The following is a 22340-nucleotide window of genomic DNA, read 5'->3' on the forward strand; positions in this document are numbered from 1 at the left end:
TGTAGGTTTTCTGTTTTAGCTTCTGAATATTTTCCTAGAGAAATCTTCTTTATAATCTGTCACTTCACATGCACATATCTCTAATATTTCTCTGCTTTTTGCTTTTTGTCTCTTAACACTCCTAATATGTAAGCCCTCTCTTTCATTCATAGCTATTCACCTTTGTCAGTGAAAGTAATGAAACGTATCCAGGGATACCATTAAGATAAATGAGTGCCCAGACATTTATGATTCCAAGAGAATATTCTCTTTCTTGCTCAAAATGAAGTGTGATTGAAAGTTAAGAGTGAGTCAGAATTTAGGACTATCATATAAATGCTCATATATTCTGAGATGGTAACTTCTTAATCTAATTCATACATTGATTTATTGTACATATTCAGTGAATTAATGCAAAGCTAAGGAGGGTCTTAAATTTAATACTATGGGGATTATACATGTAAACTAGTACCAATTTATCTGAGCAGCCAAAGCAGCAAGTAGAATCAATGTAACCAACCAGATATTCAGTTGTTACATATAATAAGCCACTAGAATAAAAAAGTATCACTGAATAAAGCATATTTAAAAGCAATACGGATTCTTTTATTTTACCAAAGGATCTCCTTCTGCTTCCATTTGTGGAATGTGCTTTGAAGTGGTTCCTTCTTTGGCAGATGGATAACCTTCATAACCAACATCTTCAGGTCTTAACTGAAGTAATGATGACCAATCATGTTGCAGTGTACTCCATGGACAAGTCTCTGCTATCCACTTTGAGGGGTCTTCCCAAGGTGCACGTTTACCATACATCTAAATATATATCCCAAAAGAAAAGTAAAAATGTCTATACTCATTTTATTAAAAGACATTTTGGAATGGAAGTAATGAACTAAGTTATTAGCTAGTATTCACCTGAATGCCCTACCATGCTACAAAATAAGTTATGATTAACGAACAGTTTATTGTTAATTTATAAGAACAATAACTAGTAAAAAATGGATTTATGTAAGTTTTAGTGATACCAAGAAATGATTAAGACACATATGTTTTTGGTGTCTGTTGCTATAACTGTTAGCCATCACACACCCCTCCTCCACTATATATATTCCACTTGACAATATATAACAAGGTTGTACTAAAATTAGTTTACTATCTCACTTATTAGCAACATTCAAGTGAGGCATTTCTATTACCAAACTGCAAAATTCTACAACTGAGAATTCCACTGAATATTAAATATATAGCCAGAATGTTTGCATTTCTTTGGACATTTTTCTGATCCAAGGAGATTATTTATAGGCACAGTGATGTCCATAGTTGCAATGATAGGGTACAAATTTTATGAAGATTTAAAAATTACATTAGGCTTTCCATTCATGGCAAATGATGGTTGTTTATATAAATCAACCCTTAGAAACAATAATGAAATTCACTGCCCAAGGACTCAGATTGCTGTTTTGCTAGAGTCCTACCTGAAGTCCTTCTCTCACAGCTTCCATTATATATGGCACCAAAGAATAATTCCAGAGATCAGTAAACCATACTCTAGAACCATCAACATCAATAGGACAAGGTAGAAAAAGGCGAGGACCTAAAATAAGATTTTTTTAAAAAAACAATATGAGATTACATTCAGTGTTGTAAGTGGATTTGTGCTCCCTTTATTTAAGGGAGACATAATGTACAGAGATGTAATGTAGTCTCTGTACATTACGTCTCCCTCGTATAAAGAAAATTTGGGTATCATACAAGGGATGGGCACATCTAATTCAAGTTGTTTTATTGTCAGATAGACACAACAGATATACTGTTTATATGCTATTCACTGCATATTAGTGATGGCAGCCATTTTTTGATAAAGCACAATAACATTTTTTTTTTGCATTAGCCTTTTCAGCCACATGATTTAGAAAAATACATTTATAACATCTGGCATTTTGTGAATGCTGAGACACTAAAATATGGGTAATGTATTTCTAAAGACCAATTACTTCATTGGTTCCAGATGGCCTTTGTTTAAATGGCAGAAATAATTCTGAAGACATTTCATCTGTAAACAAGGTGACTGTTTCTTAGATACATTAAACCCCAGCTCTCTGCCTTGCTTGTCAATGCTGTAGCAACTGCCAGCTGTTCTGTGGCAACTGCCAAAACACATTGTGCCACTTAGGGATGTTTATAGAAAAAAAATCAATTAAAAGAAATCTTTTTGAAACATACAATTATCTGCAAGATTCTTTGATCTCTTCTTCAGGAAAGGTTTCTTTTTTCTTTTTTTCAAAATATGCAGATGGAGTTTCCACTACTCTTAGGGCACCATTTCTCACATGATTACTTAACACAGATTTATCGGGATGGAAGAGGGTTTCTGAAGCAATAATACCTGATCTTGGATTTCTTGAGAGTTTTGAAAGAGTTTTAGACCTTTCTGCCTTCTCTGCTTTTTATTACTGCTGCTGATCCAATCCAATGCCACATTAGAATGTACATTATTAATGGCATCAAGAAATGTGAAAATCCAGAATTTTTTTAAAAAAACAAAAACTGTGATGAATACATTTTCAAGAACATGCATTTTATTTATTTTATATATTGTTTTCTTCTTAATTTTATCTTCACATTAGTTAGGACTAAGTCTTTTGACAGTGGAATGGGATAAGAAAGGCTGAGACAGTATAAGTTCAGGGCTAACATAGACTAAGATTAATGATATTAAATGGTTTTGGGTTCTTCTTTAAGTACAAATTTCATTCCAGACATCCAATTCATATCCAACAATACCAAGTTTGCAAATACAATTTTCTGTTCATCCAACTCTCTTTTTTTTTTCCCCTTTTGGGCATAAAAGATAATCTATTAATTATTTTGCCAAACACATTCACAGTAAGCTTACAAGGTCAGATAAGCTTAAAAGGTCAGTTTTAACTCTTAATTTGCATTCTTAACTGTAAAAGGTCTTACCAATGGTTATATCAGAAGAACTGTGTGTTTCTAAGAAGCTGTTGAGATGATGCCATGTCTTGGGAATCCAGTCAATAATTTTGATGAGATCATTATTGCGGGTATTCTTCTCCAGCTCTGTTTCAATCAGTTTCCTTCTCAAATATCTGGATAACAGCCCTTTAATGGGCTCTGTGTGATTAGCACACAGCACCCATCTACACACAAAACAATAAAATAATGAAATCCAAATGCAAAGATTGGGGTCATCCAATGAAGTCTTATAGTCAACTTTTTTTTAACTGTATTGTTACCCTACAGCAACTGTTTCCATGAGCTGATGTGATAGCCACCATCATAAATTACTAAAAATAAAAGATTTGATCACTGCATTTAAGATATAGCTTGTAATCTTTTATAAGGCCAAAGAGAACCTTCTGTGTTCACAAACCATTTCTCTTGGTGCCTGAAGTTAGCAATTAATCACTGAAGGTGGATAATGACTGTATGTCCTATTTGTGAACTTGCCTTTGGCATTTGGCTAGCTGTTATCAGTAAATAGATTTTGAGCTAGATTATTGTTCTATTACAGGATTATATTTATATCTCTAGCTAATAATACATTGTTTCTTTTCAACTGTACGTCTTGAGGTCAATGATGAAGAAAATTGCTATTAGAACTTAATATATTTAGTCTTTTGTGCTTTCTGCTATCTTGTTTCAAAAGCCAAATGGTACATCACTTTTCCAATCGTGACAGAAACAACCCTAAACATGGTGATATTATATTTTCATTACATTTGACTCATTAAAAAAATTGAAAAACTTTATATGCTTTTTTAATTTATGTAAACAAATATGCAACAATCATGAACTTACTAAAACTAAAAGTTTAGACTGAAAGTTCTGAGCCTGAGTCATATGATAGATATGAAACAGAAATAATATTTACCTGAAGTTTTGATGCAGTTCTAGATTAGGTGATGATGAAATTCCCTGGTTCATCGTTCCAATAATGTAGGGACTTAAGACAAACCAATATGGATTTAAAAAACAATCCAGGAAAATTGAATAAGCACAAAATATTAACAAAACAACATAAAAACAGTATTAAAATCAACAAGGATGACCACACATACAAAAAGAAAATATTACTCCCTTAATCTCTGAATATATAATATATAAAAAGGAGAGCTTAAGAAGTAATCATAATGCCAAAATAAACTGACACTTAAGGAAACTCATTTTACCATTGTTTTAATATAAAATAATGTATATTTATATTTCAGAAAAGCCCTTTTGAGCGCACTTATGCTATGTCTCAAATGTTTGTTTAAATGTATTCTTGACCTATGCTATAGACACCATTAGAGGAAATGTCAAATATTAAACTGAAGCTCTTTCATATATGTTTTTGTGTGTGTGTGTGTGTGTGTGTGTGTGTGTATGCCCCTTCAAGTCAGAATATGGACTCCTGGCAATTTACCTGGCTTTTTTGGCAAGGTTTTTTATAAGCTCTTAGGGCTGAGACAGGTTGACTGGCCCAAGGTCACCCAGATGGAATTCCACCTTACTTTAGACTAGTTTCTAGCCTAGTGCCTTAACTACTAGACCAGGGGTGTCAAACTGCCGGCCTGCAGGCCAGATGCATCATAGCGAAACCGTGCCCACTACATTGCCGGCAATGGCAAAAAAAAGTCGCAATACGTTGCAACATGTCACATAACATTGCGAGTTTGACACCCCTGTACTAGACCAAACTGGCTCTCAGTTCAACTTTGACACTTACTAATTTTTGTTTATTTCAAAATTAGCATAGCTTTCTATAAGTTCTTGATCTGGGTGATTTTTTTTAAAGTTTATTTCAATGATTCTGTAGGTACAATATAAAATAATTATTGAGAAAGATGAAATGTACAGGGGGTTGCATTGAAGAAGACTAGTATACGGAGTGGCAGAATATGAGAAGAGGTTGTGAATATACCCAGTGAAGCAAATACTCAAAGCAATTTAGTTAGCTCTATAATAACATATTCTTACTTAAGCATGAGGCCATATGTAAATGAGTAGAATTTTATATTTCAGAAAAGCCCTTTTAAGTGCACTTATGCTAGGTCTCAAATGTTTGCTTAAATGTATTCTTGAACTATGCTACAAACTTTTCACTTTCCAGACTAATACAATACATTATGTATTTATTAGTGCAATTATTGGCTAAACAGTTGCATATAATAACATGCAGACTAACAAAAATTGCATACTTTGCATCTGTTCATAGGAACCTAGTTATGAAACTCAGTGCACATATTTATGTATTTTCCTTTTTTCTTAAAAATCACAAAGGGATATGTTTGTTATAAAGATTAAACTAAAACATGCAGGACTGATCTAGATCAACTGTAGACTATTGTATGTAACTCATTTTGAAATTGATATGATAAAAGGTTTATTTCTGTTTTATGTTTTGTGTTTAAGGCAGTTTTGTATAACATCACCAGTTCTGAGGAGTGGAAGGATGGAGGAGCAAAAATATCTTGAATGTATAATAGCAGACTATTCACCTTAATTAAAATATGAAATCAAAACATTTCTCAAACTTCACTGGGTATATTCACAAACTCATCTGATATTCTGCCACTCTCTATACTAGTCTTCTTCAATGCAGCCACTTGTATATGTATTGAATTACAACTTCCTGCATTTATAAACAGATCATAAGAATCTAGAATTCTGAGACCTTCAATTCAATATCTTTGAAGTTTGCCAGATTGGGAGAGACTGCATAGCACTAATGACTAAAGAATCAACCTACCATTTGTTATATTTACAGTTAAGAAAACCGTTGAAGATGTCACTCAAAGAATCAACATGGTGCAGGTTGTCAAGAATTATTACCACAGGAAGGTCAGAACTACTATTATCAGCATTGCACTGTTCAGCCAAATTAACAAGATATTGTTGAACATCCTTCAAGAAAAGGAGAAGAATGTAATAAGACAATGTATTTTCTATTGCCAACTTCATATTTATGAATCATTGATAAAGCTAAGTGTCATGAAATGATTTTGGCAGACTCAAGCAAAGCAGTTTTGCCTAATCACCTTCTTTATCCAAAGCTTATATTTACAATATAATGTTAAATGCATACAATAGAATTGTTCTAATCTGATTCCCCTGCTATTTCATGTGATCAGCAAATCCTGATCATGAAGTTTTCCCAAATGGGGAAAACATACCTTTGCTGCATGTTTCTTTCTTTCTTTCTTTCTTTCTTTCTTTCTTTCTTTCTTTCTTTCTTTCTTTCTTTCTTTCTTTCTTTCTTTCTTTCTTTCTTTCTTTCTCTCTCTCTCTCTTTTTCTATCTCCCTTTCTTTCTTTCTTTCTTTCTTTCTTTCTTTCTTTTTTTCTTTCTCTTTCTTTCTTTCTTTCTTTCTTTCTTTCTTTCTTTCTCTCTCTCTCTCTTTATCTCCCTTCCTTCCTTCCTTCCTTCCTTCCTTCCTTCCTTCCTTCCTTTCTTTCTTTCTTTCTTTCTTTCTTTCTTTCTTTCTTTCTCTCTTTCTCTTTCTCCTTCTCTTTCTTTCTTTCTTTCTTTCTTTCTTTCTTTCTTTCTTTCTTTCTTTCTTTCTTCTTTCCACACTTTTTTGTTTATACAATACTTGAAGCAGCTCACAGCATTTAAAATTTTGTTGTTGTTAATTGCGAAGTCGTTTCTGACCCATTGCGACCCCATGGACAACGTTCCTCCAGGTCTTCCTGTCCTCTACCATCTTCTGGAGTCCATTTAAGTTCACGCCTACTGCTTCAGTGACCCCATCCAGCCACCTCCTTCTCTGCCGTCCCCTTCTATTGCCCTCAATCTTTCCCAGCATTAGGCCCTTCTCCAGTGAGTCCTTCCTTCTCATTAGGTGGCCAAAGTATTTGAGTTTCAACTTCAGGATCTGGCCTTCTAAAGAGCAGTCGGAGTTGATCTCTTCTAGGACTGACCGGTTTGAACGCCTTGCAGTCCAAGGGACTCGCAGGAGTCTTCTCCAGCACCATAGTTCAAAGGCCTCAATTCTTTGGCGCTCAGCCTTTCTTATGGTCCAACTTTCACAGCCATACATTGCAACTGGGAAAACCATGGCCTGGACTATACGCACTTTTGTTGGCAGGGTGATGTCTCTGCTTTTTAGTATGCTGTCTAGATTTGCCATAGCTTTCCTCCCGAGGAGCAAGCGTCTTTTAATTTCTTGGCTGCAGTCCCCATCTGTGGTGATCTTTGAGCCCAGAAAAATAAAATCTGTCACTACTTCCATTTCTTCCCCATCTATTTGCCAGGAATTGAGAGGGCCGGATGGCATTTAAAATAGAAAACCAGTATTATTTAAAATAAAAATTAAAGTCAGAATCATTAAAATAAAAATTCAACTAAAATTAAGAATTTGTGACAAGGTTTTTATCATTTTCCTAAATACCTAAAAACTGGGGAGTCAGTCTTTTGGAAAGAATATTCCTAGCTTTGGGCACATATGGTAAAGGCTGTCTCCTGAATACCAGGTAAGTGAGTTTATGGGTATGAGGGAGCTTTTTCTTCTAATTTGAATAATCAGATAAGCTGCTATGAAGGGAAAGGAGCTCTCAAATAGTCAATATCCTATCTAATCTAATCTAATCTAATCTAATTTTTCCAAGGTCAATCAGCAGCTGTAGGCAACTGGAAGGAAGTTCAGTACAGGCATAATATCGTTCCTGCACAGTACTTGCAATAATTAGCAATTAGCTGCTAATTTTTTCAACAACTGCAATTTCTGGATACTTTTCAAGGACCACCCCACATAGAAATGAAGATAACTTGCTAAATCTATTTGATTTAGGTTTGTGAAGAATAAACAATACCATATTATATAGACATTAAAAACATAGGAAAGAAATGCAGTTCTTGGTTATTATTTAAACTTTTTAGTCTCCTACATGAGTTCAATCTAAAACAAGGCCAAAAAAAAAAAAAAAAAAGAATGAGATTACAATTTGATCCTAAAATACCAAGGGAGAAAAATTAAGTTTTAGGAGAGTGTAATTCTTTTTAAAGTAAATTCTCAACTTCCTGAGTTACCCCCTCACTCACCATAAGTAATTCTGCCTTATATAGATGGAGTTTAGTTTATGCACCCTGATCCAGTCCATTGCAGTCTCACATGGAGCTAACTGCTACATCTGAATCTAATGTAGAAAAGATATAAAACTGGCTCCAATACTTTACCCCAAATCCCTATAAAATTTATCTCAATGGTTTTAAATGACTTTTGGTATGGAAAAGAAAACAGAACCTTGTAAAACTCCATATATAACTGTTAAATAGACTTTACTAAGCTGGCAGGAATAGCCAAATCCTCAGATGATAGATTCAGAATCCAAATGGTTCTTGATAGACTTGAACACTGGGCCCTATCCAACAAAATGAAATTTAATGTAAAGAAAAGTAAGGTTTTACACTTAAGCAAGAAAAACCAAATGTATAAGTACAGGTTAGGTGAAACCTGGCTCAAAAACAGTAACTGTGGGAGGTATCTTGGAGTCATAGTGGACAATTACTTAAATATGAGCCAGCAGTGTGCAATAGCAGCCAAAAAAGCTAATGCAATCCTTGGTTGCATAAACAGAGGGATAGATCATGTGAGGTATTAGTATCACTTTATAAAAGCTTGGTAATATTGGAATAGCATATCCAGTTTTGGTCAAGTCATTAATAAAAAGATATTGAGACTTTGGAGTGCAGAGAAGAACAATTAAGATGATTAAGGGCATGGAGACTAAAACATATGAAGAACAGTTGCAGGAATTGGGTATGGCTAGCCTAGAAAAAAGAAGGATTGGGGATAACATGATAGCAGTGTTCCAATATTTAAGGAGCTGCCACAAAGAAGCAGCAGAAGGCAAGACAAGAAACAATGGATGGAAATTAATCAAGGAGACAAACAACATAGAATTAAGGAGAAATCTCCTAACAGTGAAAATAATTAACTAGTAGAATGCCTTGCCTTCAGAAGTTCTGGGTGTTCCATCACTGGAGGTTTTTAAGAAGAGACTGGACAGCCGTTTGTCTAAAATGCTATCATGTCTCCTGCTCGAGCAGAGGGTTGAATTAGAAGACCTCCAAGGTCCCTTTCAAATCTATTATTCTGTATTTTCCAAGACATATAGGGACATATGATGACTACAAGTACAATGTATTTCTTATGTGACCCAGATAGTACTATGTCTAACTGTATAAAAAGTCAAGTATAAACCAACTGGACCACATCTAATTGTGAAGCATAGGTGTGGATACTCAAGAAAGTAGCAGCAACAAAGATGTATCATATCCCTATTTTGCATCAGTCATATGTCTCAACCAAGCAATATGTCAGGTAAGAAGGACAAAATTAGCACAAAATGGCAAAATGAATACGAATATGCTGTGGCAAATCATTAAAGATGTAATATGAGTATATGAAAATAGCAAGTTAAAATGTCAGGTATTGTCCAGTAAAAATATTAAAAATTCAGTTATTACTTAACTTTAATGTAAAGAATGAAACATGCTGTTCTTTAACATGGATAATGTTTATAATGTTTATGTTTATGGCTCCTTTTCTGAGATCTTACCTTGCTTGATTTGTGATCAACAGTAAAACTAATAATGGCATCTTCCATTTTTTTCCGGCCAGATTTAGTTATCAGATATTCAGCAAGCTTGTTGGCTAAATAGGTCTTTCCAGTGCCACTAGGTCCTGATAGGATAATCCTGTGGTGCTCCATCAGTAAATTAAAGTATTGTTGACTAATTGGTTTAGGAATTAATGTATCAAACACAAAGCTATCCAAACTATTTTCTTCTACTCCTAACAACAAAAACAAAACAAAAAACAAGAAGTAAAACAAGAAAAAAATCCTATTATGTCATTTTGGAAAAATTATGGAATCATTTAGAGAAATATTTTTCATACTTAAAAATCAATTCATTGAATATTAATGTAGCAACATGATTAGATAAGCACTTGCAATCAAAGCAAATGTGAAGTGAAAACTAGGTGAGGCAGCAAGACATATCTGAAATGTCTGAGACACTTAAAAAGGTCAAACTGATTACAGCAGATGAGTTAGGAGATCAGAAATATCACTGTAAATAACAGATAGTTTGTTTGAACGTCCCCACACTGCAAAACCACTACACTGTCTACATAGTTGAAATATTTGATTCAGAATCTTAACTCCTCATTCTTCAACATTTATTTATCCTGGTTATAGATTTGTCTTTATTTAAAAGAAATAATACAAATATTATATGAGATTCTCACAATTAATTTAGCATTAATAAGGAATTTTAGATGCTACAAAAAAAGGTGGTGTTAAAGTAGGAAGCGTCAGTGATGAAGTGTTTGAGGAGATAAGGCCTATGTTTGAAATGTAAAGGATGTATCAGTTTGGTCTCATATTACATGTCTATATCCAGTCCACTTATAATAAACATATTTGTCTGTGGTTGTCCCAAATATACCTTTGAATTGGTCAATGTTATTTTTATTTGAATTTCCTGAATCAGTATATGGATTCTAAGATTCTGTTCTTTACAATATGATTCTTGGCTCACAAAAAAGAAATGAAATATCTATTTTCAAACTGAATAACTAAGTAATCATGAATTTTAAACTAAAATTCATTCTGTGTTTGCGTATGCATTCTATATTCATCACTGATGAATATAGAATGCATTTATGAACCAACACTGAAACTGACATAAATTACATTTATCACATTTACCACTGGAAAACTAATTGTGGAGTTTTGTGGAAAAGAAAATGGACATTATCAGCTCCAGACTTGTTTTAAAAAGCAGCCATCTCAACTATACCAGGGCAAATATACCAGGTTGCTTAATATTTAAACTATTCTAAATTGTACCAGGCCATTTATTACATATAATATGTTATTCCTAAAAGTGTTCCCCTTCAAATTGGTATCCAACAATTGTATTTATTTTAAGATGATTAAAGGCCTGGAGACTAAAACATATGAAGAACAGTTGCAGGATTTGGGTTTGGCTAGTCTAGAGAAAATAAGAACTAGAGGAGACAGCATTTGAGAGGTTGTCACAAAAAGGAAAGGGTCAACTTATTTACCAAAGCACCTATAGGCACGACAAGAAAACTGGATGGAAACTAATCAAGGAGAGAAGCAACCTGGAACTAAGGAGAAATTTCCTAACAGTGAGGACAATTATTACGTGGAACAGCTTGCCATCAGAAGTTGTAGGTGCTTAATCACTGGAAGTTTTTAAGAAGAGACTGCACAGTCACTTGTCTGAAATGGTATAGGATGTCCTGCTTGAGCAGGGGGTTGGACTAGAAAACTTCCAAGGTCCCTACCAGCTGTATTCTGATCGATTGATATTTTAAATTATTACTTTTATTTTTATCTGATTTTTTATGATACTTTAAAGTGCACTTGAGCATGTAGTTATAATTTTTTATACTCTGCTGGGCAATAGATTAGGAAAACAACATTACAGAGTATGCAGAAGAAAAAGGGAATAAATTAAAGGTGTGTTTTACCTTTAAGATTCACTGTGATTATGTTATTATCTCCAACCAGATATCCACAAGGTAGCAATTCAGGTACTTCTTGGTTATGTGCTCTAATTATATCACCTACACAATAATTAGCTATACAATCTGAGCTCAAACCAAGGCTAGTAGTTGGATCTACTCGGAAAACATATTCCTAAAATAATAATAAAAAAAGCAAATGGAAACATTCATAGTTTGCAGTATGAATGAATGAATTATTAACCTACTCGTTCATATGCCATTCTCATTACTACAACTTGCAGATCAAGAATATACTTTAAGCTTAAATGGAAAATGTCAGAAACAATAACTCAAAAATGTCTAGTATTTCTTGTTGGATTTTATAAGACATAATTATAATTATCTTGATTTCTATCTTGCCAAATACCTAGATTGTGGGCAGATTATAATAATAAAACACAAGAATTTAAAACCCATCATCATATATACTAAAAACTAGAGAACACCAGAAACTTCAAACTTCTTAACTTATGAAGAAAAAGTTGTGGGCAGTTTGCCAGTATATCACATGTGCAAATGAAGCTCAATTTACCCAAGTGCATTTAGGTAGTTCTAGAAATCTAGAAGCTATCTTACAAGTCCACCTTTTAAAAGCTAAGAATGTAAAGCCTTTTAAATTTTAAGTGGCAGATTTTTCCAGGGAACTGCACAGCAATAGAAAAGGTTTGCTTCATCGTTTCTTTCTGTCTAACTTTTGGAAGGTGCAAATGTGAACCATCTGCTCCTGATAGAAACATTTCATTTAGATCAGACAGTCCAAAGATAATCTGGAACCAAGCCATATAGAGTTTTATATGTGATAAGTAGCAACTTGAATGGGAAACAAGAGGTACGGTAGCTAATGCAGTATCAGCAGTACAGTGTAATCTTGCTTAAAGGCTCTTGCCCATCACAGTCATGTGGCTGTATTCTATGGTTGCTGAACTCGAATTTACAAATCATTTCCAACTGCAGGCCCAAATGCAGCATGTTATAGTAATTCAAATGAGACATTTTCTGGAATGCCCCTGGATAATACCCCAATCAAAGAACTATCAGCTCAGACAAACAAACTAACAGTAAACAATCTAATCAAGGAATCACCAAGATCACTCCCACCAACACTAGCAAGCCACTAACATATAAAAAGAGAGCAAACCCCATTCCCTTCTAGTGCTGATGACGTTTTCTAGTTTGGTAATGAAATATCTGCAAGAAAACAACCAAGCTCAGAGAACACCAGGGACCCACATATACACTGATCTCATGGACCCTAATCAGCTTAAGATGATCCATTTAATTAACTGATTGTGGGGAATGTCCTGGCTTCTTATATAAGTTTGCTTTTTATTTATCTGTTATCTGTTTATTTATGCAAATAGATAATAGAAACTATCCTATTAACTGATTGCATGTATAGGAGTAACATATTTGAGTTGTTAAAAACCTGGCCCACGAGTAGAGTTTTCTGAATCTCTTTTCTGACATCTGATAATCATTTTGCAGCTGGGATATGGTAACCCCAAATCTATCACAAAATCTGCTTGATGCTCATTGTATTAAACTTGCAAAACCTTACCTTAAAGAGTCGTTTAATTACACCATCTAATACATCCCATTTTGTTTTACCACTGACCCTGATAGAACCTATCAAATATGCCTGTATTCTTTGGTCCTATAAAGAGAGGAGATAAATGAAATAAGAAATCATTTTCAATACTGATAAATTATTTTGTCAAGCTTTTCTGAGTATTTTCTGCAAAGAAAAACAATATTTTTTTCAGCTATGTTATAGATATACCAAATATGTTGCAGATTTTATATTAAAACATTTTTTCATAGCAATAGTAATAGCACTTAGACTTATATACTGCTTCACAGTACTTTATAGTCCGCTCTATGCGGTTTACAAACTCAACATATGGCCCCCAACAATCTGGGTCCTCATTTTACTGACCTCAGAAGGATGGAAGGCTGAGTCAACCTTGAGCTGGTAAGACTCGAACTGCCAAATTGCTGGCAGTTGACAGTCAGCAGAATTAGACAGCAATGCTACATTCTAACCACTGTACCACCACAGCTCTTCTGAATCAATTATTAATGCCCACATTTCTGTAAACCACACATACTTATATCAAAATGCCAATATATCTCAATGATGCCAATGTAGGTACAGCATGAGAAAAAAGAGTTCTTTCAACATTATTTGTTGTGCTCTAAACTGAATATACTGCTGATTAGAACAAAACAGCCATTATAGCAACAGTAGCATTTACAGAAATATAATTAAGATAATCATATGGCAATAAAAGTTGGAACCCAGAATACCTTTGATCGACCGTAGCCCTTGTTTATTGTGACAATAATCTTAACATTCTGGCCTTCTTTATGGAGAGTTCCATCTGCAACATCTTCCAGTAAAATATCTAAGCAAGCCAACAATAAATATAAGTGCTCTTTAAAATAAAATTAAATTTGCATGAATATAATCTGTAAAAGGCTATGATTATAATGGCCTATGATATTTTCTTTCATTTGTTGGCAAAAATGAATATATACTTTGAATATATGGATTCTGTCATTTGATGGCAGATCCCAACTCAGGATGTCACAATGTAATATATGTGACGAAATATTTCCAATTCTACATGAGTACTTATCTACTTAACAAGGATCATAAATGGATTGAAAGCCACCTCACTGTATGACTGATGGTTCAAACTGATTATAGTATTAAGATATTAATCAGTATATTGCATCCATTTGCAGAAGAGTTTTATTGGGTGCTAATACAAAAATAATCAACATTTCAATGTTACTTTCATATGGTTGGGAGTAGAAAACAGGAAAATAGGAAATAATCATGTTAAACAGATACTACATCATTGAAGAAAGAAAAGAATCACATGCAAGATGAAATCAATAATAGAAATAAAATTCATCAATTATCTTCAAGTATTTAGCAAGGATGAATCAACTGAAAATACATAATCATATACAGTTTCAGTTTGATAAAGAGCACAATAAAGCAAGTTCATTTTTCAAGTATGACAAAATGGTTACAATTTTTTTGAATGAAAATTACTTTGAATCAGCTAAAAGAGTTTGTTTTAGGGCAAAAAATGCTTGGGCTAATGATATCAAATATTTGTACATGCAAACCTATCTAAAGGTTTGGGTTTAGGTATAGGGACTTCAGTATATTAATGTAGTTTAATATATACTTTTTTGGATTGCTTTGGGACTTGAACCCAAATGTACCTTAAAAATTTCTGAATCCTTAGAGCCCAAGCTAGTTGTTATCCAAATTCTGAGAAATTACTCTCCAAATGTGACACCCCCAAAAGAAGAAAATATCCACAAATAGTAAGTTAAAGACTGCCACTAAGTTCTTATAACTACTATATGTACAATGAAAAAAAGAACATGAATATATTAGATAATTAAAATACATGCATTTATACACACATATGTAAAAAAATTAAAAATGCACATTTAATTATTCCATTTCTATATACAGTATTTTGCAGTATATGTATTGTATACACATAGATTGTATATAGAGTTATATTCTGCGGATGGAAGAAGCTTCCCTCATAGAAAATTTCCTCAAGTGAAAGCAGGAAACAACCAGCCAATACTACTGTTGCTATTACTACATGCAATACAACAGAGAGAAACAGCAAAAATGTAGTATTTCAATTTTCCTTTATACACAAAGGATTATTCCATTTCATATTAAAACATCACTTACATAATGAGCACTTTTCCAAATTTATTTACATTTTTCTGTACTGTGACAATAAAATTATATTTGGCAAGAAGTCTGGAGGTGTGGGGGAATGTGTGAGGAGAGAGAAGGAGAAGTATTCCATGATGCAAAAATATTTGTTAAGAGAATAAAGCTTTTACTTACCAGATGTAACTGAATCTGCGATGTTTAAGTTATTCAGAGAGAGACCTAGAGATTGTCGCGAAGAGGAAGAAGATGTGCTGCTTGAGGACTCTGAACATGGCCTGATAGATTTGCTAGTGTTTCCAGTCTCAGCCTTCAAACGATCATTCTCAGCTTTCAAAATCTCAATTTCATTCTAACATTTAAAATACAAATAAGAAACAATTAAATAAATGAGCCAGAGAATTTTAATCTCTCTGGTATAATATGGATAATCATATTTTAACCATTAAGACCAAACAGTTAACAGAGATGCAAAAATACTGAAAGAATTTTCATTGGTATAGCAGCTGGCAGTTTTTGAAGTATATCATACAATTATAGCAATGAAGCAAAATAATACCTATCTAATACATGACAATTAACCTCACATTTAATTGCATTATTAAGATGCATCCAAGTAGTAGTTTTTATGGGAGATTTCATGTAATTAAAAACAGTCTTAAAAAAACTAAACCAAAATCAGACTAAGGATCTCTTTCCTTCTATTGAAAACATCAATTTCAGAATAAGAAAACCGTGAACATGGCAAGTGCAGAAATTTGGATAAAATACCTTTTTAGTAAATATTATGTAATTTATCCTTTGGTTGGAATAAGAACTTTCAAATAGTTCCTATAGTTGAACTCTTCTTACTCAGAAATATTCTTAGCTTTTCTTTTTGCACTGTTATCTTAAATATATTTCAGTATATTTATAGTACATTGAAAATTGCCACACAGATTTTTCAGTTCAGGGTGATTACAAGAGTGCATTAATTTTTTTTAAATAATGCCCTAATCAGTTGTTCCACAGAACTGACCTGCATGCGGTTCATGGCTTCCCGAATTTGGTCAAGATGATGGGCAGAACTGAGGGCTTCAAGACGAATATCTGTAAGCTTGAGCTCTTTCTCCCTGAGCTCATTTTTTAGCTGAAGAATTATTTCTGCTTCTGCTTCTGTGCATTCACAAATCCTAAAACAAAGAGGAGAAGGTAAAGAGGCAGAAAATTAAAGGAAACTTCTCTTCTCACGGCAGTGTATTATTATAGTATATCCAAAAATCAGAAAAGGTTTCTGCTGCTGATTCCTAGGAGCAGGAGGGAGAATTTCATCAAAGCAATATGAATCAGTTCAATTTAAAAAAGTGAAAAGGGGAAACAGTATCTAGATAAAGTTGTAAGGTTGTTCTATAACTTTTCTATTTAATTCCTTTTATAAGAACAGTGACGTTTTATACTCCAAATTCAATAGGACTGTATTTTACAAATCATTTCTATATTAAATAGTAGCCCTGCTTTTATTAAAAGTAAACAATTTCCAAAATAGTACAAATTAAAAATTCATTGCTAGTATTAACTATTGCGTTTCTCTTTTCATATGATTTTTCAGATGATTTGTCTTTCAGTCCAACTCATATATAATGAGATTACAAAATACTTACATTAAGTACCAGTATATGTGAGCTGACTTAATTGTTTTCTTTTTTATGGTGTTCAAAATGTCTATGCTATGACTGTAGAATTTAATCTGTACCTATGCTAATATTCAATATTTTTCATAAGTTGCATCGAATACATTCCATATGGAAAATAAGAAACATTTGTGCATGGCATAAGACATGGGTGTTAAACTCGCCACGTCACGTGTCGTGATGTATCGTGACTTTTTTTGCATTGCCGGAGCTGGGGTGGGCGCGGCCTCCATATGATGGAACTAGTCTGCAGGCCAGCAATTTGACACCCCTGGCATAACAGATAGCAGAAAATACATATACATGACATCATGCTTCTGTTTCCGACAGTATGTAAGATGAAATCAAGAACATTTAAACTTTAATAGTGAATTAAAACTTAAAATTAAATTTTTAATTCTTTCCTTTGGAGCATAAAAAAAACATGTCCTTTCTGCTCATTATTAAACTGATGTACAATAGCAACCACACCATTGTTCACATAATAGTCTTTTAGTTTTAGTTTATTCAACAACATATGATTGATATACTGTTTTTTCAAAGCATGCCTGCAAGGACATTTGGGGAGAAAATAGAGAACATCCTTCTAGTTCTTGGATAAATAACTCCAAGCCCCTTGTGCCAATTTACCGGGATCTATGCTTGTAGATCACGGGACCATTTTGCTTTTTCTTTGGAGCCCAGAATAGAGATGACCTGCATGTACACGCATTAGACAGACAGATGCAAGTGAAAGAAAGTAAAGGAAATGGTTTAGAAAATAAGAAACCATGAAAGAAGCAGAATAAAAAAATGCAGTAAAATGAAAAAGTAAAAGCTTTAAGAGGGGATGATAACTAAATATGGACATTATGTCACAGTTTAAACAACTCTTGTTTATGGCTTTCATTATCATGTTGATAATGTTGATATCATGTTACAGTGTTCAGTGGGATGTTATCAACATGCTTTGGAGTGCAATTGTTCATGCAAGATTGCTATTTTATGTCATATACTTAAGGCAGGTTTAATCTACCATTTTAAGAGAAACTGCTAGGATAGGATATCTTTCTTGATAGGCTGATTTGCAATGTGCAAAATAATTATTTCACCATGTCAAAACATTCAGATATTTGATATCTGTCTCTGCCCAATTGGTAATTTAAAATGTTGCACCTCAACAAACAGCTGTATCATGAGGAATCACAATTGCACTATTATAGTGCATAACTATGAACCAGAAAGAAAGAAAATCCCTTTTAATACATCACTGCAATTTAATATATAAGTTGAAATTGGCAGCGTTTCTTGATCCACAACCAGCAGAATGTTTTGCAGAATGGTAAGTGGCATGTTTCATGTCAGCAAGATTGTAACTGTAACTCTACAAACTTCCATCCATCCAGGAATTGATCTATTTGGCAGCAGATTCTGCAACATGGCTCAGCTTGTACAAGTATTTATTGCAGTCAAGAGTGAAAGGTATTACAAACAGATCTAGCCTACCTCAATATTCCACAGTCAGAGCTATGTAAATGCCAAAGCTCAAGGGTTTACATTCTAAGCTGTTTTTTTCTACTTGATTGTCATTTACATGCTTCTTAGCTGGTTTCTGACAAGCAAAGACAAAGGAGAAGCCAGCAGTAAAATTGCAAGTCATGTGATGTCTCACTTAAAAATAATGATTAATTCACCTAACAACTGCATGGAAGCAATATCGTAAATCAGTTGCAGATAAGTGATGTTTTGCTTAACAACCACGTTGCTTAGCAACAGAGTTGCTGATTCCAATTATAGTCATTAAGCAAGGACTACCTGTAGAGAATTAAAATGGCTTGAATCTTTAAAAAGAGACAATGTTTCTTGGTAGCTCATGATCACTATTATTTCTGAAATAATAGTGATATGTTTTCCAAAACTATCCCATAAAAAATTGACACTTTCAAAAAGAGACATTTCTCAAAGAATAAACATACAGTGAAGTTGATTGGGATGGCCTGATTGAAGTAGATCCACAGTCTCCAGCACCATGAGGTAATTTAGGTGAGGATGGTAGAGATGAATCTGTGACTTCTTCTATGTCAGAATGGGAGGAAGGATGTTTTGAAGACTTCTTCTTTCCAAAAGCTTGTTTGAATGAACTCCTTAGCTAGGAGGGAAAAAAAAGGAACATCAATATCTTTGGCGATTTAGCTCTCATTATTTGAGAGAGTTCAAATATTTCTTTCTTGTATGAGAAGTTAGTTTGCAGAGGCCAATCTAGCTACTACCTGAGTTAAGTGTATAGACAAAGCAAGACATTAACGTGTGCAACACAGTATCTTTAGGAACATGACAGGGTGCTTTTTAAAATTAACTGAGAACTGTGTTATAGGAAACACACACAAGTGAACTATACTAATACAGTAAATGGATACTCATTTAAAACCCCATACCGCTTGTGAAATACCTTCTTTCTGGCATTCACTTTAAGATGATTGGTCTTAAATAAGTACATTCTTTTTCTAAAAAAAAAAAAGTCATTGGCTTATAAAAAACACTGAATTCCAGTCAATATGATATTGTCCGTTATTTGAGGGAGGAGACATTTTCTCCCAGAAAGATTACACTTTATAACTTCCACAGTAGCACTGATCAGAAATAAGCATATTGAAGCTGCAGTATTTGCTTTTCCACTAACAAGAAGCTGAAAGGGTTGGGAAACAGAAAGCATTTGCTTAAGTTCTTTTAAAGAAGCAAGTTCATGTATGCAAGCATGGCCTTTATTGTCTAAAAGCTCTTATCCATTATTGAAAGGTTCAGAATAGCCAAACAGCCATTTATTTCAATAGTTGAGATGGCAAAAGCTAAGTCTCTAATAAGCAGTATATCTTTTATGTCTGAGCTGTCAAAAGCTTCTTATGAGCAAGCAGATTACCTAAACCAAGGGGAAAATATGGTTCCCAAGTAGTTATTTTATTATCTTCAGCAAAATTTTGGAATATTTTCTTTAATAAGAATCAGGTCAAAAGTAGAACTAGATATATGAGTATGTTTTATTTGCTCATAAATACTCAAATAAATACTTCAACCTTTTTGAAGTATATAAAGATTTCCCTTATTGAAAATTTTGACTTTGGTGGTAAAAATATCAGCTCATTTTGTGTATTTTTTTTCTTAAGATATACACTTTGTATATAATTTGTATTACCTGCATTTTTTGTAATAATATATGCTAGTATCCACCTTTTCATATGCAGTTTTCTCTAATGTGTGTATTTTGGCACATATTTTGTTTGAAGAACTGCATTGCACTATTTGGAGAAGGACCAAAATGTATTGCATTCCAGTTGGCATGTTACTTTGGAAAGCACAAATCAGATTGGTTTGTATGAAGTTGAATCAACTTTCTCTTCCATCCCTCTTCAAGAACTGGGAGGCTAAGAACTGATTAACCATCATACAGCATTTCTTTTCGCCATTTTATGTTTTCTAATGAGAAAAAAATGGATTTTGGCGACACTTCCCCTTTCCATATTTTAAAGTTGGAGGTAAAATGAAGAGAAACATTAAGGAGACATAAAGGATAATATTTCAGAAGGGTACAAAAGCCTAATGCCAAAATGAATAGCAATCATGCCAAGATAGAATTCTTTAAGATGCATGCCAAATTTTCCAGGATTTTATATTCACCTCACTTCCTCTAGAGTTCACCTTGCAGAAACATGAAAGAGTGTGCAATTACAAATCAAGGGAATGACGTTGGAATCAGTATTTTTAAAATATTACCCGTGTAATAAACATTTTAAACAATAAAAGTATTTTCCTACTTTTATGTCACTAAAATTCTAGTTCTTGAAGTATCTGTCTCAATTCAAACTGTTATGTTTTCAAGATATTTACCACATTTCTTTCATGGAATGAAACAAGGATGTCTACAGAATGTTGTTAAAAAAAAAAAAGATAGTATCGGCAAGAGTTTGATAAAAGTTATGCCTGCTTTTAATGCATGACAAACATAAAAAAACCAGTACAAACTTCAATTGCACTTTTGGGGCTGCTATCTTGACTTTTTTTTTACCATATTGCCTTATAAAATTGGACAATTAATATATTGTATATAGTGAAATGAAATATAGTAACTTGTGAAGTCTGTTATTATGTAGTGATCTTCATTTACATCAACAATATGATGTGATCTTGATATATCAACAATAGAGCAAGATGCAAAAAAATTATACCTATGAACAGCTATATTTAAACAGTGACTTACTATACATGGTTCATTCATTATATTATTTATTAAATAAAGAATTATACAAAAGGACAGACAGTCAATTTTACTTTATAGAGTACTTACCCAATTTTTCTTTTTCTTTTTTTTAGACTCAGCATCATTGCTGCTACCCATGCTTGAATGGCTTGTACCACTATTGATGCTGGCAACACTTTCAGATGAATGTTGTCGCCTTATTCGCAAATCTATAATATAAAGAGAAAGGAAATAATGTGTTACATTTTCCCAATATAACTCCTTTTCTAGTGTTTCAAATGCTATCTTAAACTCTCCTATATCCTTTATCCAGTCTATAATTATGACTATTTAAGGAAGGATATAAAGCATTTAATATATCATCTGATTATTCTTGATTATTTTTTCTAAATCCAGAACAAAGTTTAAATTAATGGAAATATGTTTCCTTAAATTCTGTTCTCATTTGAAACGTCCTTTTCTTCTTCTGCTCATGTCTATTGAAACAATATTTGGAATGCCTTACAGATTACAGAAAAAAATAATGAAAATTGTTCTTATACAAAGAGTGTATATACACTCTTTGTATAAGCAGAGGAAGAAAAGGACGTTTCAAATGAGAACAGAATTTAAGGAAACATATTTCCATTAATAAACTCTTTTGGCTTCCTTTAGGATGTGTTGTATCCTCAAGCCCTTTTAAACCATGTTTATCTCAGGAAAAATATGACATATATGTCTGCTTCAATTTAAAACATTGACATATATGTCATATTTTTCTTGAGATAAACATGGTTTAAAAGGGCTTGAAGATACAACACATCCTAAAGGAAGCCAAAAGATGTTCTATATCATTCTAAAAACCCTTATATTACCTGCTATAGTGCTATATGTGATTAAAATATGACGGATGTGGATTTTTCAGAGGCCTCATTAGACCTAGAGACAGCTAGAAATAGAACAAAAGTGAGTAAAGACCTAGAGATCTGATGGATCTAAAATGATTTGGTTGTCCCTTAAAGGCAGCATGATCCTGGTTATGCCAATCTGTTGTTGACATTGTTTATGCCATCTCCAATGCCATTTAATATTTATTTGCTATGTGTATGTAAGGTTGTGGCTCTATATATTTGTTGTACATAGTATGTTTGAGGTGAGTATTATGTATGTGTTTCACTTTGAGAGCGTTAAACTAAATTTCATTTTTGATGTATG

General features: G+C 33.3%; 1 protein-coding gene across 8 annotated transcripts in view; it reads right to left on the reverse strand.

Moving 5' to 3' along the window:
* The window catches only part of NAV3 (neuron navigator 3), a 688216-nt gene that overhangs the window by 4440 nt on the left and 661436 nt on the right, over nucleotides 1–22340 (reverse strand). For 6 of the 8 annotated variants that reach the window (XM_039343281.1, XM_039343283.1, XM_039343280.1 and 3 more), the window contains 14 exons: nucleotides 21234–21355; nucleotides 20567–20587; nucleotides 18871–19043; nucleotides 16264–16417; nucleotides 15423–15597; nucleotides 13835–13932; nucleotides 13086–13181; nucleotides 11492–11660; nucleotides 9546–9781; nucleotides 5735–5889; nucleotides 3875–3946; nucleotides 2944–3140; nucleotides 1455–1573; nucleotides 595–792 (listed from right to left, as the gene is read on the reverse strand). In XM_039343281.1, the coding sequence (XP_039199215.1) occupies nucleotides 595–792; nucleotides 1455–1573; nucleotides 2944–3140; nucleotides 3875–3946; nucleotides 5735–5889; nucleotides 9546–9781; nucleotides 11492–11660; nucleotides 13086–13181; nucleotides 13835–13932; nucleotides 15423–15597; nucleotides 16264–16417; nucleotides 18871–19043; nucleotides 20567–20587; nucleotides 21234–21355 (1985 nt within the window). The remainder of the gene's footprint in view (nucleotides 1–594; nucleotides 793–1454; nucleotides 1574–2943; nucleotides 3141–3874; nucleotides 3947–5734; nucleotides 5890–9545; nucleotides 9782–11491; nucleotides 11661–13085; nucleotides 13182–13834; nucleotides 13933–15422; nucleotides 15598–16263; nucleotides 16418–18870; nucleotides 19044–20566; nucleotides 20588–21233; nucleotides 21356–22340) is intronic. The other 2 variants (XM_039343282.1, XM_039343278.1) reach the window with 1 other exon arrangement.

This window comes from Crotalus tigris, unplaced genomic scaffold, assembly GCF_016545835.1.
Source record: "Crotalus tigris isolate CLP2741 ecotype Arizona unplaced genomic scaffold, ASM1654583v1 scf7180000017836.1595184, whole genome shotgun sequence".
NCBI classification, from domain to species: Eukaryota; Metazoa; Chordata; class Lepidosauria; order Squamata; family Viperidae; genus Crotalus; species Crotalus tigris.